The following is a 17276-nucleotide window of genomic DNA, read 5'->3' on the forward strand; positions in this document are numbered from 1 at the left end:
TGTCAACAAGAAATAGTGTCATATTTGGTAGTTATGTGTCAGCAAATTAGCTAGCTTACTCAATAGTCAATAGCTAGATGTCAATAAAATAAATAGTTCATTAATAAACCCCCTAAACATGATTAATAGCTAAACTTCCTTAGACTTTCGAATTTTTTTTTATGTCTATTTGGAAATATTCTTTTCTTTTTTTTTCAAGAGATTCAAGAGGTCAAAACTCAAAAGGAAGTTGAAGCAAATGGATCGGATGAATAAATCAATTGCTCGTATGAAATAACCCCGAACTGCTAAACCCTTTAAGCTAATTTGGAAACCCATTTGGATATTTTACTTGCTCCCCAACCCTAAATAATCCTAAATAAATTATAATATAATATTTAAAATTTATCTAGTTTCTAAGTTAGAAATATCATCTAATTAGAAAAGCATAAAATTGAAAACAAATAAAAGATATGGAGTACATCACTACATGATATGATATTTGGTAAGTCCAGTTTATTTCCTAAGAGCATGAAAGTCTAACACCGTCAAAAGTCCTCAGCATACCAATAAAGAGCCGCCATGTAGGAAATAGACACAACATCAACCAACACGAAAGCAGCACATCCGTCATTTAAAATTAGGCGCCTTCCTTGTACTATTTATTATTGATTCTGCAACCCGATTACTTTCGTCCCTCCATCATTCTTGTTCCAAGAAAAATAAAAGAAAGATGTTGGATTACGTTAAACGATCACACCGCTCAATTCCGTCGAGAGGTGCGGCAACGAAATTTATAGAATTAGGTGATTTTTTCAATCCGTATTTGATTTCTTGGTTATACCCGCTAATTGTCAATTCAATACATGTTCATTATATCGTTTATTTGTTGCTTAAAGACGTAAATACACGTACTATTAATTGTCAATTCAATACATGCTCATTATAATGTTTATTTGTTTCCACTTGAAAGTGGGGGGTGGATGAGATTCGAACCCGTGACCTATATGTCACGCTGGCTCCGATACCATGTTAAAGGACCATCTCAACCAAAAGCTTAAACTAATGGTTGAGACCCAGGAATATGTTTTATACTCTATCATTTAGGTTACTGTTTTATTTGCTATTCAATCTGTCTCATTTTACTTATCCTATTTCAGTATTTTTTAGTCAAATGCATTGTCTTAGCATAAGATAGGGAAGTATTTCCTAAAGAAAATTGATGGTATTGACAGGTTTACTTGTTACATCGGTGTTGATGACATGGCAGTTGTTAATTCTGGTTACCGGAACTAAATACCCTGTTAGTGTTGTTCTTAGCGGAAGCATGGAACCTGGAATTCGAAAGGTCCGCCTTCTTTTTCAATTATTTTTATTTTAATAATTAATACAAGTTTCGATTAATAATTTCATTTTTATTTTGATATTAAAAGTACTCGTATTATATTATTATGTAGGGTGATTTATTGTTCCTTAGTACCATAAAAAGCCGTCCTATTCAAACGGGAGAAATTTTATTGTTCAAAATTGAGGTCTGTTCTTCCCTTTTTTTTTTTTAATTTATTGGACTTTTCTTGATGTTGATATATCTTAACTTTTCTTGACGTCGAAGTTTTGGGATGGAGGGAGTACTACAAATATACTTTTTTTTTTTTTCAATAATAATACAATATACTAGTTATAAAAGTTAGCCAACCAATTAACCACATTGGTATAAAAGTTAGCAAATCGGTGACATATTGCCATATTGGTATAGAGGTTATTGTCAATGACATGCCGGTTTAAAGTGATGGAAAAATAACTGTTGAAATCAATAACAAACAATAAAAGATTAGAACTTTCCTAGATTGAAGATCCCAAACTCACAGTCGCGCTGTGGAACAATAATCCACTGCCTTAGAAGTGAAATACGCCACCACCGGTACAAGTTTCCTAGTGACGCACGCCCCCCAAGTTTAACGCAACTCTCTGCGTAATCCGTGCACCCGAACTCGAAGAGTGGAATTGCTCAAGAACTGTTCAGATCTCAAAAGGTAGGTTTGTGTTTTCGGCTAGAAGAATTGAATAATGTCACGAAAAGGTAAGACTAGTATTTATATGAGTCCTAGAAAAGGAAACACGTAATCAAACCGACCTAGGAAAAAAGGCGGGCCCGATCGGGCGAGCTGCCGCCCGATCGGGCGCGAGATCAGGTTTTCCAGACGTAGTGTCGCGCCCGGTCGGGCGCGACCCCGCCCGGTCGGGCGATCTGAAATCCCCATTCCGGGCGAGCCATCGGGCGAAGCCGCCCGATCGGGCTCGTCAAAAACTTAAGTTCGCCGCCCGGTCGGGCGAGAGAGATCTCGTAGAAGAACTCTTGTTCGTCGCCCGGTCGGGCGAAGCCTGCCCGATCGGGCGCGAGAGTTCCCTATTTTCCTTGACCACCTTCGCCTGATCGGGCGAGAGCCGCCCGATCGGGCGCGAGTCATCCGATTGCATTACTATTTCCAACAATCCCCCACTAATGCGAGCGGATCTTCAACATGAAACCTGAACAGTAAATGAAAGTCTTAGTACTTAAATGCTAGTATCCAAAGGTTTGAACTAACACATTAGTGCACAAGGTTTTCAACACTTCCCTAGTGAGTATCCTAATATTTGAACTCCTAGGAGCGAGGAAGGGACCTTGAATGCACATACCTTGACTTTAGAGCTTAAGCAACTCCGCCAATCTTGGCCAACACTTGGGCTCTCATGAGTACTTCAGGAAAACAATACTTCAGTCTTCCCTTGAGAGAGGCCACCTCTCGTACTCACGTAGGTGTTCATCCTATGTGTTACTCACACACGTTCCCAACAAATTCAAAGGTCTTTCCCTGCAGGCTTAAACATGTTTAAGCACCTTGCAAACCTAAGAAATCCATGCAATGGAACTAGAATATTAAGAACATAAGTTCAACCCTTCAACTTTCGGTGTCATTATCTATCCTGTTTTAGGAGCCACTGGGACAAAGGTCTTAACTCTTTAAGAACCTCCACCTATCCCTGCTCAGAAAACAACTGGACTAATGACATTAAGAGATAAACTCATCCTAACAGAATCAACTTACCACTCTTATAGAGTAATAGATTCAAACACATGATACACATATAACAAATCCACATGATTCATTGCAATGAAACAAAATAACCAAAACAGGTTCTTGATTTATTATAACCAATGTATCATGTCACATAGCTAGAATAGCTACCACTTCAAGTCATTACAACAAAGGTCCTAAACCCATACCAGCTGATGACTCCACCACTAGTCTACGACTCAAACCCTTAGTAAAAGGAGGTTTTTCTCTGTTCGAACATAGTCCAACGAAATAACCCCATTCACAATAAACTGCCTCACAGACTCGTGTCTGACTCTTATGTGCCTTTTCTTACCGTTGTAAACGCTATTTTTAGCAACACATATAGCAGCTTGTGAATCACAATGCATAGATACAGGTGGTGACGGCTTCCCCCACAAAGGAATATCAATCAGCAAATTTCTCAACCAATCTGCCTCTTGTGTAGCAAGATCCAATGCAATGAACTCAGCTTCCATAGTTGATCTAGCTATACACGTCTGCTTACCAGACTTCCATGAAACTGCACCCCCACTAAGGGTAAACACATAGCCACCCGTAGAGCTTGTTTCATCACTACCCGTTACCCAATTTGCATCACAATACCCTTCGAGAACCAAAGGACGACCAACAAAATTCAATCCCCAAGACATGGTTCCACATAGATATCTGAGCACACGCCTCAAAGCAAACCAATGTTGCTCACTAGGACAATGAGTATAGCGACTAAGTCTACTAACAACAAAAGCAATATCAGGGCGAGTGCAATTCATCAAAAACATCAGACTTCCAAGCACCTTAGCATATTCAGTTTGAGACACACCGTCCCCCACATTTTTCACCAAAGCTCCAGAAGGATCAAAAGGAGTTCTCAATGGAGGCAAATCAAAACAATTAAAGTTCTTCAGAATTTTCTCCACATAACGAGACTGAGACAGAAAATACCCTTTCTTGGTTTTAGTAACTTTAACACCAAGGATCACATCCACCTCTCCCAAATCCTTCATCTCGAACCTTGAATTTAAATATTTCTTAGTTTCATTTATGACATACATGTTAGTGCCAAATAGGAGCATGTCGTCAACATACAGGCATAATATCACACATTGCGCACCAAACATCTTAGAGTACACACATGCATCACTACCATTGACAACAAAACCAAAACTACGAATAGTTTTATGAAATTTTTCATACCATTGTTTCGGAGCTTGTTTTAAGCCATATAAGGATTTCTTTAGTCTGCACACCTTATTCTCCATCCCAGGAACTACAAAACCCGGAGGTTGCTCCATGTAGATCTCCTCCTCCAAATCGCCATTCAGAAAAGCTGTCTTAACATCCATCTGATGCACAATCAAGTTGTAAGATGAAGCTAAAGCAAACAAAACACAAATGGTGGCAATTTTAGTCACCGGAGAATAAGTATAAAAATAATCAAGGCCAAATTTTTGAGTGAATCCTCTTATCACCAATCTAGCTTTGAACCTTTCCACGGTGCCATCGGTTCTCATTTTTCTCTTGAAAATCCACTTGCACCCAATAGCTCTGCTCCCTTTTGGCAGGTCCACAAGCTCCCAGGTTCCATTTGACATGATTGAGTCAAGCTCACTGTTTACAGCTTTCTTCCAGAAGGTTGCATCCACTGAACTCATAGCTTCTTCAAACGATTTCGGATCTTCATCCACAACCTGTAGACACAGCATGATCTCATCTAGATCATCTTCGAACTCACCTAGATTTCCGCACTCTGCTATAAAGACTGTTAGGAAATCAGGTCCAAAGCTTGTCTCCACTCTTTGCCTTTTACTTCTCCTAGGTTGAATCTCACTTTCAATCCTAGGGGAAGTATCTTCTGGCTCTGCAGATGAAGGAACTGAAGAAACATCGTTAGTAACTAAATTTTTCTTCAAAGGAAATACCTGTTCAAAGAACTCTGCATCACGAGATTCAGATATAGAGCGATCTTCCAAACTCATAAACCTGTATGCGGCACTATTCTCAGCGTAGCCGATGAATACTGTATCATAGGTCCTAGAACCTATAGTTGAGCGCTTGAACGATGGATAGCCCACCTTAGCTAGATACCCCCACACTTTCATGTAATTCAAGTTTGGAGTATAACCCTTCCATATTTCATATAGAGTCTTGTCTAACTTCTTGTGAGTTACTCTGTTCTGTACATAATTAGCTGATAGAACCGCTTCACCCCACAAATTGTCCGGCAACCCGGAACTTAGGAGCATTGCATTCATTATTTCCTTCAAGGTCCTATTTTTCCTCTCTGCCACACCATTTTGCTGCGGAGTATACGGGGCCGAAACTTCGTGAATGATGCCCTCACTTTCACATAAGTCCTTGAGGAAATCGGAGTCATACTCTCCACCCCTATCTGAGCGAACTCTCTTTATTTTCCGCTCCAACTGATTTTCTACCTCTGCCTTATACACAAGAAACTTGGACTTAGCTTCATCCTTCGTCCTCAAAACATACACCCTGCTATATCTAGAACAATCATCAACGAAGGTGATATAGTAGCGTTTCCCGCCTCTACTTTCCAAGTTCTTAAAGTCTGCTAAATCTGAATGAATTAGCTCAAGTGGTGTGGTCTCTCTCTTCGTGACAGACTTATAGGGTTTCTTCACGAATTTAGACTCCGCACACACTTCACATTTTTCAAATCCATCTAATGACATATTTGGGAGCAAATTTAAACTTTTCATTTGTTTCAATTTTGTTGCACCAACATGACCCAATCTACTATGCCATAATTCAAAGGACTCAACAATATAAGCAGAAGTAGAAATCTTATTCATTGAAGGAACAATTACAATCTCAAGAACAAATAGGCCCCCACTAAGGTAACCCTTTCCAACATACTCCCCATTACGGGTTAACACAAGTTTATTAGCATCAAAAACTAACTTAACTCCTACTTTGTTCAACAAAGCATCAGAAATTAAATTTCTACGAAGAGAAGGAACGTACATCACATTGTGAAGAGCCAAGGTCTTCCCTGAAGTCAGCTTCAGAACCACTTTGCCCTTTCCAAGTACCTCAGAGCTGCTTGAATTTCCCATGTAGACTTGTTCACCTTCCTTTGCATCTTCCATACTGACAAACAGGTCCTTGTTAGCACAGAAGTGTTTAGATGCACCAGTGTCTTGTTATTGACTTCAGAGACAACTGCAGCAATGACATCTTCATCCTCATTCTCAACCAGATGAGCATGACCCTTGATTCCTCCATTCGATTTCAGATTTTTCTTCTTCTTGTTTTTGCATTGTGAAGCAAAGTGCCCCACTTCACCACATGACCAACACTTACCAGTGACTTTCTTCCCAATCTTGCCCTTAGCTTGGAGATTTCCCTTCTTCTCAGAGCTCCCCTTCTTGGCACGATTATCACTTGTTTTCTTGTCAGAGTCAGCACCAGATTCAACAAGGTTAGCCTTGATTGCTAACACATTCTTAGGCTTAGAGGAAACATCCTTAAGCCTGTTGGCTTCCTCAATCTTCATGTGGCTCACAAGTTCTTTTAGGGTTAGATCCCTCTTTTTATGCTTGAGGTGATTTCTATAATCAGACCAGGAATCAAGCAATTTTTCAATCAAGACATTAGCCTGAAGGATTTCACACATCTTCATACCCTGAGCAAGAATTTCAGCAACATAATTTTCATAGACATGGACTTGGTCCATAATAGGCTTTGTATCAACCAATTTGAAATTCAACCAATTTCCAGTCACATACTTCTTTTTCCCAGCATCATCAGCACCATATTTCTTCTCTAAAGACTCCCACATCTCTTTAGCAGATTTTATATTGACATACAAATCAAATATGTTGTTTTTCATGCTGTTCAACAGATGACCTCTAACGAATTTATTATCACGATCAAATTTCTTGATTTCAGATTCATTAGCAATAATAGTAGTGATCCTTTGACTAGAACTAGATTCTTTATTCCCAGGAACAGGAGTACTAGGAATTTCAATCATGGTATTGGTTTGCTCAATGGGTTTTGGAGCATCCCTAAACAAAACATAATCAATCTCTACTTGTTCAAAAGCAATCAACATCCTTTGTGACCATCTCTTATAATTAATTCCATCAAGAGACTCAACCTTAGACAGATCTAGGTATAGACGAGTTTGAGAATTGCTAGTCATGATATCAACAGAATAAATCAAATTCTATTTCGCTTCTAAATTGATGGAAAAATAACTGTTGAAATCAATAACAAACAATAAAAGATTAGAACTTTCCTAGATTGAAGATCCCAAACTCACAGTCGCGCTGTGGAACAATAATCCACTGCCTTAGAAGTGAAATACGCCACCACCGGTACAAGTTTCCTAGTGACGCACGCCCCCCAAGTTTAACGCAACTCTCTGCGTAATCCGTGCACCCGAACTCGAAGAGTGGAATTGCTCAAGAACTGTTCAGATCTCAAAAGGTAGGTTTGTGTTTTCGGCTAGAAGAATTGAATAATGTCACGAAAAGGTAAGACTAGTATTTATATGAGTCCTAGAAAAGGAAACACGTAATCAAACCGACCTAGGAAAAAAGGCGGGCCCGATCGGGCGAGCTGCCGCCCGATCGGGCGCGAGATCAGGTTTTCCAGACGTAGTGTCGCGCCCGGTCGGGCGCGACCCCGCCCGGTCGGGCGATCTGAAATCCCCATTCCGGGCGAGCCATCGGGCGAAGCCGCCCGATCGGGCTCGTCAAAAACTTGAGTCCGCCGCCCGGTCGGGCGAAGCCCGCCCGATCGGGCGCGAGAGATCTCGTAGAAGAACTCTTGTTCGTCGCCCGGTCGGGCGAAGCCCGCCCGATCGGGCGCGAGAGTTCCCTATTTTCCTTGACCACCTTCGCCCGATCGGGCGCGAGTCATCCGATTGCATTACTATTTCCAACATAAAGTTTTTTTTGCTACTTATGGTTTGATCCCATTTACTCAATCTCTTTCAATCGAAATCTCTACTTAACTTCTCTTTATTTGCATTTGTTATTTCAGGGTAAGGAAATCCCTATAGTTCATCGTGTAATAAAGGTAAGAAACATCATGATATCTTTCTAAGTGTCTAGCTTATTATTTTAGGGATAAGTGTCTTATTAATCGCAACTTTAAGTAGCTTTCTTGAAAGGTTTAGTTGGGAATTTCCAACTCTTATTGACTGTGCTAACCTCTGTCAAATCTTCCTTGAAAGTTTTATGAAAATCCTACACTATCCATGCCTTGGTATAATTTTCATCTAATTAATATAATGTTGCTCAACTTTTCTGATTTATTGTGCTCTTTGTGCAGGTCCAAAGGCAGAAAGCTTCCAACAAATTCATTCTGTTAACAAAAGGTAAATGTTAAATACGTATTATTACTGTTAATGCTTATGTAGGATTATTTGAGATATAAAAACAGACTCTAGTACATAGGGCTTCCTGTATGTCAGTGCAATATATGAAGGCTTGGGAGTAACAAAAGAAAATGTCATGAAGCACAAGGGTGCATTCGAGTACTGGACCAACTAGTTTTAAATTAAACCTCAACAACGCCATTTGTTTTGGAGTCACGTCAAGGGATCATTTAGGGGCAGTTAATTGGACATTAACAAGACGATATTTGGGATTTGCAATAGCCGGAAAACTAGTAATAAAGGCAGTGTTACGATTGGCTATGTACATGGGATGGCATGTGGACTAGATGACTACTAAAAGAGATATAAGAACTGTGATTCTAACCTTACTGCAGGCTGAGAAGAAAATGGTTAATCCTTTTCTGTATTATTGCTTGATGATCTGTCTTGGTCTCATTAGTAATTTTGTGCCTGCTAAAAAAAAAAAAAATTATTTAAGCTCTAAGGAATAGCCGAATAGGGAGTGTAATAGTGTAATAGTGTAACCCAAAAGTTGGCCAAATGTGCAGTAGCTTGTGTTTATAATGATATGTAATGTTCTTAATTCTAATAGCAATGTGTAGCTTATCCTTCCCAGTTTTACACAATTACACTGCTGATGTGTGCATGATGTTTCAGGGGATGCTAATTCGGTAGATGACCGTTATGGGGGGATTTATGCAGATGGCCAACTATGGCTTGAAGATGATGATATAACTGGAAGAGTGATAGGGTAAGTGTACTTGTAATCTTATATTGCATAATTAAGCTTTTGTGTGTTCCTAGAATCTTTGTTTTCGTCTTTTCATTGGTTGAAACTTTTCCCCTGATTTACCTTTTATCTCCCTCCATATTCTACTTTACTCTTAACAAATTTTCTTGTTGTTCCTCAATCCTTACCTCTTTTAAATCCGCTAACTAATTCTGTTATATCATTAGAGAATAAGTTTGTTGATTCAATAAAGGAAGAACCTAACCACTCTAGTAAGATAATCTCGTTAATACAAGCGACATACTTGTCCTTTTGTACTCTTAGTAATTTCTCCCATTATTTTCATTGGCTGCTCAATTGCTGCATGAATGAAAAGCCTCTATCCTAGATAATTGGACTCGACCTTTCTGGTTAATTTTAAATCGATAGTTGATCAAATTCATCATTAAGGCCTTAAGGGTAGGTTTCTTATGTGAGTGATCTGTTTAAAAAATTTATAATTATGTTATTTTTGACATTAAAGGAATGTAAAATTACTGGTACAGAATGACCTTGGTATATTGAACTGAATATATAACTAGATAATTAGGTGTTCTACATTACTAATCAATACAATCCTAATTGTTTATCCTGTTGAATTGAATCATTTTATTGATATGAACCTTTTGTAAATGTGCTTCTAAGTATTCCTTTTCTTTATGTTTAACAATCTTGAGGTGTGTTTTGATTGACTAATTTTAAAGCCACCTTCAAAAGCTTCAATATTCCAGAGTGCATCGATCTTGCACAGTCGTCTTTAACGAGGGTCTATTTCTCAAAGCCCCTCCCTCATACTAAAAGCAATGCACTTTCAATACTCCTTTCTTTTATAACTTTATTTATGATAAAGTTTCAATATTGCTAAACAAATTTTCAATACAACAGGATTATGCCATATTTTGGTTGGCCATCCATTCTCATACAAAAGATGCCTTGGATGAAGGTCAGTTAGCTTTTCTCAGCTCTTTTCATCTTGCATATAATCTAGAGGATACCACTGCAGGAAAACACACACGCACACTCACAGCAGACACACACATCCACAAACAAATTGATTGAACCTACAGTACAGTAGTTATGTTCTTAATGCAGAAAATACTTATAATATGCATGTTTACCAAATATCTAAGCACTCTTTTCTTATGACAATAACGATAATAAGAGTCACTTATTATGTGATACATGATTTCGTCCATGTTTTGCAGTTTGTTCTAATCGGTGGACTAGTCGGATGGAATATGCTCTCATAGTCTCAATTCCACAAGCTCAATCTTAAACTGATAGACTGCGTATACAATTTTGGATGGTATTGGACGTAAAATGTATAGAAATCTTTTCCCTTATATATATATATATATATATATATATATATATATATATATATATATATATATAAACCGTCCTACGCATTCATGTGAGAAAATTATTACTGTAGCATTCAGTTTGTAATTTTATTATTATTATTATTATTACTACAACAAAATGATAATCATTATGAAATTTTTTTTTTTTTATATTAAATGAATACACATTATTTATTGCTAATAAATCACTTAGCTACGTGTGTGATGTTTTTATTTTTTGACGCGGCTTTTTTTTTTTTTTTTTTTTTTTTTTTTTTTTTTTTTTTTTTTTTTTTCAATTTGACACGGCTAAATTTATAAATGAAATAAATTACTTTTTTAAAAATTTATTTTCAATAAATTAATGGGAAATTCTCATTGGTACACCCGTGGTTTTGACTTTTCCCATTGATACACTCCAAAATTTTTGTCTTCCCATCGGTACACCCATGGTTTGGTCTTTTTCCCAACCGTGACTAACACCATTAAAAAGTATTTCATTAAGTTAAAATAATTAAAGAAAAGACTATAATACCCCTTTTAAACATCTAATGTCTCAATTTGCGTGTCGAAAATTATTCGGTTAAAGTTTTAGGAGTCCTAGTCGTTAAGGATCCAAATTAACCTCGAAATTAGCAAAAAAATAACATAAATGTCTCATATGCGTGTCAAAAAATGTCTCAATTTGCGTGTCATTACTTTTTTTTGTGATAATAATTGTTCGGTTAAGGTTTTAGGAGTCATTTTGATCCTTTATGGGTCTAAATCGAACTCGAAATTGTCAAAAAATTAACAAAAATATCTCATTTTGCACGTCATGATATTTCTTTTTTGTTTTGTCATGACACGCAAAACGAGATATTTTCGTTAATTTTTTGACAATTACGAGTTTTATTTAGACCCTTAAAGGGTCAAAATGACCCCTAAAACATTAACCGAACAAATACTATCACAAAAAAGTAATGGCACGCAAACCGAGACATTTTTGATACGCACGTGAGACATTTGCACTATTTTTTTGCTTATTTCGAGGTTTAGATCCTTAAAGACTAACATGACTTCCAAAACTTTAACCGAACAATTTTCAACACGCAAATCGAGACATTAGATATTTAAAAGGGGTATTATAGTCTTTTCCTTAATTATTTTAACTTAATGAAATACTTTTTAACAGTGTTAGTCACAGTTGGGAAAAAAACTAAACCTTGAGTGTACCGATGGGAAGACAAAAATTTTGGAGTGTATCAATAAGAAAAGTCAAAACCACGGGTGTACCAGTGGGAATTTCCCTAAATTAATTTACTCCTTCCGTCGATAAAAGTTATTCCTAATTAAGATGTTGCATCTATCAAACGATGGATTTGTTCTCAACTAAGATGATAGTTGGAAGTTATTTTTGTTTGACTTGACTAAGTAATTGATTTAAAAGTATCACATTAATGCTCCGTAATATGTAACTAATAATAACCGTTTTTTTTTTTTTTTTGAAGAATAATAATCGTATTTAGATGGTAGTGGTAAACCGTAAAACAGTTGCATAAACGTTCAAAATCAAAAACAAAAAGAAATCCTAAAAACAGAGGATTTATTGGGAAGTTGAGCAAATACTTCCGTATGTTATCCGTATACTGATAATTCTGACAGTAGTTAGAACGTACATGTGTTAACTCGTCGTTATTTTAGGGTTCCACAACAATGAGATAAGAAACTGCACACTCCATGTGAGTCTTCCCTCAGATTTAGTGAAAGGGGCCACCATACACATAACACATTGGATCAAACAAACTCTGCATATATTTCCTAAAAGAGCATGAGCGCTGCTTTCCTGGAGAATGTCAATTTCCAATACAAGATCTGATGCCGGGACACTAGTCAGAAATCAGTCACAAAAAACACTGAAACTGCCAATTTCCCAAATGCTGCAGATGCAGATTGCATAATAGCCAATGCACTGTGATACAAATTTTGTTTCTCATCTCATAAGCCACAGCTCAATTGAACAGTGTGTGTAATGCCCCTCGACTACTACGACAACTGACATGGGTGACAACTCCTATGTCGAAACTTCTATGCATCAGTGATGCGACATGAGTTGAGCTTCAAACCACAGATGTAAGTACAAAAGTTTTTTTAAAAACTGACAGATTCTAAAAATATACACAGGGCTCAAAAGAACCTCAACATGGCACCATCCAAGACTAAAATTCTGATGCTCCAAACTGAGAAAAACACGGTGGGGGAAAGGGAGGGGGGGGGGGTGCGAAGAAGGGGAAGGGGAAAAGAAAAAGAAAAAAAAATACTCCATATGTCAAATCTGTTACAATATCAATTATACAAGGGAAGATTATGACCAAATGGGATTCCTCAGCTGCTTTATTTATATTGCCAATCAACCAGAAGGCATACCTTGTCATAAACTTTGGACCTGTTGAGAAGACACTCACAATAGAAAGGTGGCTTCAATTGGTGCTTGCTTTATTATGTTCGCCTCATACACTGTTGCTGATTGACATCACCAATTCAATACATCTTTGAATAAACTGCTGAATAAATTATCAAATTTCAGCAGTCTTTACAACCAGTATTAAGTGTAAAACTATTAAGAGAGCACAGGGAATACATTATGGCATTACCCACTTCACAAAAATAAATTTTACCATTACAAAAACTATTGCTAGAACCACTTTCGAAAAAAAAATTCTTGAAACAGCACCTACTTCAGTTATTTTCGACACAGTAGTAAAAAAAAAAAAAAAAGAAAAAAAGAAAAAGAAAAGAAAAAGATATACTCCCTAACAAGAAAGTATAGCAAAAGAGATTAAACAATATACAAAAAGAAAAGGTGTAATTAAAAAAAATAGCATGCCTTCAATCTGTACAAAATCAATGACAACCAAGTCCCAGACAGTATCTGATATTCTGATTACAAATCAGATTTAAAAAAAACAATAATCAGTAATTGTGGCCTTTGTCGGTAAGTAATTAGTAAATCAATGTATGAAACAAACCCATCCCATAAAGAATATATTTATATGCACTTCAGGCTGCAATGCATGAAATGCTACATAGCTGCTCAGTAAGCTTTGTATCAATGATAAAGTTCTGTAGTTCATGAGCAATAACTGTAAACACAACTTGCTAAAGAGACGCATTTTCATGAATATAATAGAACCACATATTAGGTAAATATATACCAAATGAAAATAAAAATATTTTTAAAAGATCAGGAGGAAGATTCAAGCCTTCACAATTGACATATGCAAATATGTGAAAAACAGGATTCATATTCAATGCCAATTATTTAAGTTCTAAAATTTCAGCTGATGACATTATATTTGCAACAAATGCATTGACAAGCATATGAAAGTCATCAACACCTCAGAAGTCAGAACTCACAAAATACATTTTTATTTTTTAGGTGCAGACCCAAGATATTGATAACAAGGAATAAAATCCAGCAGATCAATGACAAATCTATTCAGGGGAGCAAAAAAATAACTCAAACCAAAAAGTTGACCTATAAATCTAGCCATTTATCAAACAGTTCACAGTGAGGCCAAGTAGGAAACATTTAACTCTGCAGTATAAAGCAGGAGTAAAAAGTTGAAACAAGAAGCAACCAACTCAAATATGTGCTGAGACTGATGACGGCCTTGGATAATTTGCTCAAAAATCCAGGGACCAGGGCTACAAAAATATATGAAATATGAATGATTAATCACTTATGAGCTTAGGGAGGCCTGAGACCCTTTTTCCATCCAACAAGTAGTAACAGGATACAGAAAAATCATAGAGAACAAGAAACAAGTATGAGGAATAACATGACTCCATGAATCATTTTCTGAAGGCCATGGTCTCTTATAATAAAAAGATATAAAGAAGGTAAAGATGGCACAAGAGCCTTCATCCCTTATATATCCCCTTAGCTTTTGAATGTGTGCCCCGAGGAAAAAAAAAAGTAACCACAAACTCCAAAAAACTTACAATTCTGTTGAAAAAAGACACTAAAGTTTTCAACCAATATGAAAAGGCTCAAGAAGCACAAGGCACAGGAGTCCTAAAGCCCAGACATAAAGGGCAGGCTCATGCCTCATCAAAGCAAGGAGAGATCCCCAAAATAAGTACTTAACCCGAATCACCTTGGGCTTTGGCACCTAGGCTCACTTTTTTCCTGTGTTGATTGCTTAGGAGTAAAGGCAGCGAACATCTAGACTTGCTGAGACCTTACCTCAGTGGGATATATACAGGTTAGTTAATGGATAGTATTGCACAAATCATCCCAGTGCCTGCCTTAAAGCAATCCCTCCCCCCCACCCCTGGTAAAAAAAAAAAGGAAATCTTAGCAGTCAAAGCTAGTACCCAAAAAATATAGAACGTCTGGAGACTCTGGACATAATCAACACACCAGTACAACCCTCATTATTAACCATCTCATAACTGCCTCGTGTTCAAACATGCAAAGCAAGCATTTTCTCCTTAAATAAAGTCTACTCCCCCTTCCTTGTCTAACACCTCTCTCACATAAGCACCTAGACAAACAGCTAGAAAATCTATCCAACTCAGTCCAACCTTGTTTCCCAAAGCCATCACATGTTTAAAATAGCCCAAATTTACTCTGAAAAATCATCTACAACACATCAATTAGTACTTGAACAGGTTCAAAGTTCAAATTCTGAGATGGCAGCACAGCTCTTAACAGAAACTATGTCACAAATCTCAGCTGGCACTGATGATTGATTGAGGTGACATAAACAGCCTCAACTAGAGAAACTCCAGCTTTCCAAACTAAAACTATAAACACAGAACTATGCCACGTTTTTTCACCCTTAATAATATTCGATCAAGTAAGTTCCAATAACAGGTATTAAGTACAAATAACAATCTATCCAACAATAAGTTCATGTGTGCACAGATGAACTTATATGCCTTCAATTCAGGTTATGTCCTTCAGGTAACATATATGCAACCAAGTTCCGAGATTGGAATCCAAACTCAACATCAAAATACTTGCTTTCCAAATTTCAGTCACACATCAAACAACATACTAGCAAAGCAATTGATCACCATCATCAATATGTGATGAACAATGCTTAAAAGCAAAACTAAACAACCAACAACCAAAGACTTAAATTTAAAACTTCTTTAAATGTGAATGGAGCAAATTTGGACCCATAACAATTCACAAACAACATAGTGAGCAAGTTTTACTTTCTTTATTGATTATTATAGATAAATACAAAGCCTAATTCTCCACAAGTTAAACCATACAAGAAACAAAATACTATGATCATAAAGATAAAAGAACTTATTTACATTGACAAACATTAAAATCAAAGCATAAAACATGTTTCATACAATTACAAAAACAAAGAAAGAAAACAACACGAAGAAATACTACAATCCAAAAGGGTTAAACAAAATGGAGAGAGCTAATTTATCAAGAAGTTCACCTCTATCTTTCTTTCTCTTCTTCCATATAATTCAATTCAAACTGAATTCCCACCGGCAGACCCTGATGAACTACCAGGAAATGCAGGAAATCTCTTCTTCCTATCCTCCTCATACTCAGCATCATCCGTTGGCAACTCGAACCGACACACCGGACACGAATTCCTCGCCTCGAGCCACGGCACAATGCAATCGCCATGATATCCATGTCCACAAGGCATCTCCTTGACAAACTCTCCGACATTAACTCCATCTTTGCAAATAGCGCACACATAACTCTCATCCACCGTCTTGATCTCCACTACTTTCAAACACTCCACTGCCCCTTTCGCCGCTGGTGGCGCCCCTCTCCTCCCCTCCGCATCCGCCAAATTCTGCAACAACGCCTCATACTCGGCCTCATCGACATAATCCAACGGATGTCCGATATACCGATCCGTAGTCTCCGGCATTTCGAAGCGAAATTCAATTGAATTATCCTCTAATCCCATCAGAATTTCCGCCCAATCTAAGATCCTGTTTCTCCCTTCACTTCGAGCACGATTAGCGAAATCGCGGAGTCGAAGACGGAGCACATCTCTCCGCCGCCGCCGAATATCTTCTTCTCTCTCCTCTTCATCATCATCAGACTGTCCTTCGATCTCAACACTCCGCACATCCTCATCATCATCATCATCGTCCTCCTCATCATCATCGTCATCCTCATCTTCGCGATTAACGTTGCGGTTGTTGCTTTCTTCGTCTTCATCCCAGCCGTCGATTACGATGCGTAGGAAGTCAGATTCATCGGCCGGAGACGGATCAGCAGGGTTAAGAGGTCTAGCCTGAGGAGGCGGCGGTGGAGGCCGCGGCGCGAGGTCTTCACGCGACACCTCAGCAAGGAGGCGGAGAACCTGAAGAAACGTATTTCCGAGGGTACCTTCGTCCATGTGGTCAGAAGGAGAAGGAGAAGGAGAGAGAATGGCGGCGGCGTTGGTGGTAGAAGATGTGGTAGGAATAGACTCGACAAAGCCGAACTTACACTCGTTGCAAATGACGTCATCGGGTTGACCAGGAAGAGTTTCGACGGAGACTCGTTTCTCGCAGTGGTAGCACCAGTACTGCGCCGCCGCCATCGCCGCCGGTGGAGGGGACGACGGCGGCGGTGAAGGAGATTCGGCGGCCATTGATGGGGTTGGAGGAGAGAGAAAAGGAAAAAGAGAGAGAATCAAGGAAAGGTGGGTGAAGGGTGGAAATGAGATTGGTTATTGGTACAAGGGATTTGG

The 17276-nt window shown here is 38.0% G+C and overlaps 2 protein-coding genes across 3 annotated transcripts; one reads left to right on the top strand and one right to left on the bottom strand.

Moving 5' to 3' along the window:
* The first annotated feature begins 505 nt into the window (after positions 1 to 505).
* On the top strand, positions 506 to 10552 carry LOC145638875 (uncharacterized). The gene is made up of 8 exons (XM_081689930.1): positions 506 to 785; positions 1215 to 1327; positions 1437 to 1511; positions 8094 to 8129; positions 8385 to 8430; positions 9109 to 9202; positions 10106 to 10163; positions 10426 to 10552. The coding sequence occupies exons 1-8, from the start codon at positions 713 to 715 to the stop codon at positions 10468 to 10470; spliced, it is 540 nt and encodes a 179-aa protein (XP_081546056.1). The 5' UTR covers positions 506 to 712; the 3' UTR covers positions 10471 to 10552.
* A 2124-nt stretch (positions 10553 to 12676) lies between these two features.
* On the bottom strand, positions 12677 to 17276 carry LOC145638876 (E3 ubiquitin-protein ligase CIP8-like). Of its 2 annotated transcripts, none has more exons than XM_081689932.1 (2): positions 16014 to 17276; positions 12677 to 13106 (listed from the first exon to the last, which is right to left on the bottom strand). In XM_081689932.1, exon 1 carries the CDS (start codon positions 17175 to 17177, stop codon positions 16050 to 16052), a length of 1128 nt encoding a protein of 375 aa, XP_081546058.1. In that variant the 5' UTR covers positions 17178 to 17276; the 3' UTR covers positions 12677 to 13106; positions 16014 to 16049. The 2 variants fall into 2 exon arrangements, with proteins under 2 accessions (XP_081546058.1, XP_081546057.1); XM_081689931.1 differs by having other exon boundaries at positions 12677 to 13103; positions 16014 to 17275.

Source organism: Chenopodium album, chromosome 7, assembly GCF_948465745.1.
Source record: "Chenopodium album chromosome 7, dcCheAlbu1.1, whole genome shotgun sequence".
In the NCBI taxonomy this organism is placed as follows: domain Eukaryota; kingdom Viridiplantae; phylum Streptophyta; class Magnoliopsida; order Caryophyllales; family Amaranthaceae; genus Chenopodium; species Chenopodium album.

What these genes read in the sequence shown, in the direction of transcription:
- LOC145638875 (XM_081689930.1), top strand. Translation starts at nt 713, where the DNA reads ATGTTGGATTACGTTAAACGATCACACCGCTCAATTCCGTCGAGAGGT. An exon ending in TTTTATTGTTCAAAATTGAG is followed by an intron (nt 1,512 to 8,093) that starts GTCTGTTCTTCC and finishes TTGTTATTTCAG; the next exon opens with GGTAAGGAAATCCCTATAGT. An exon ending in ATTCATTCTGTTAACAAAAG is followed by an intron (nt 8,431 to 9,108) that starts GTAAATGTTAAA and finishes ATGATGTTTCAG; the next exon opens with GGGATGCTAATTCGGTAGAT.
- LOC145638876 (XM_081689932.1), bottom strand. Translation starts at nt 17,177, where the DNA reads ATGGCCGCCGAATCTCCTTCACCGCCGCCGTCGTCCCCTCCACCGGCG.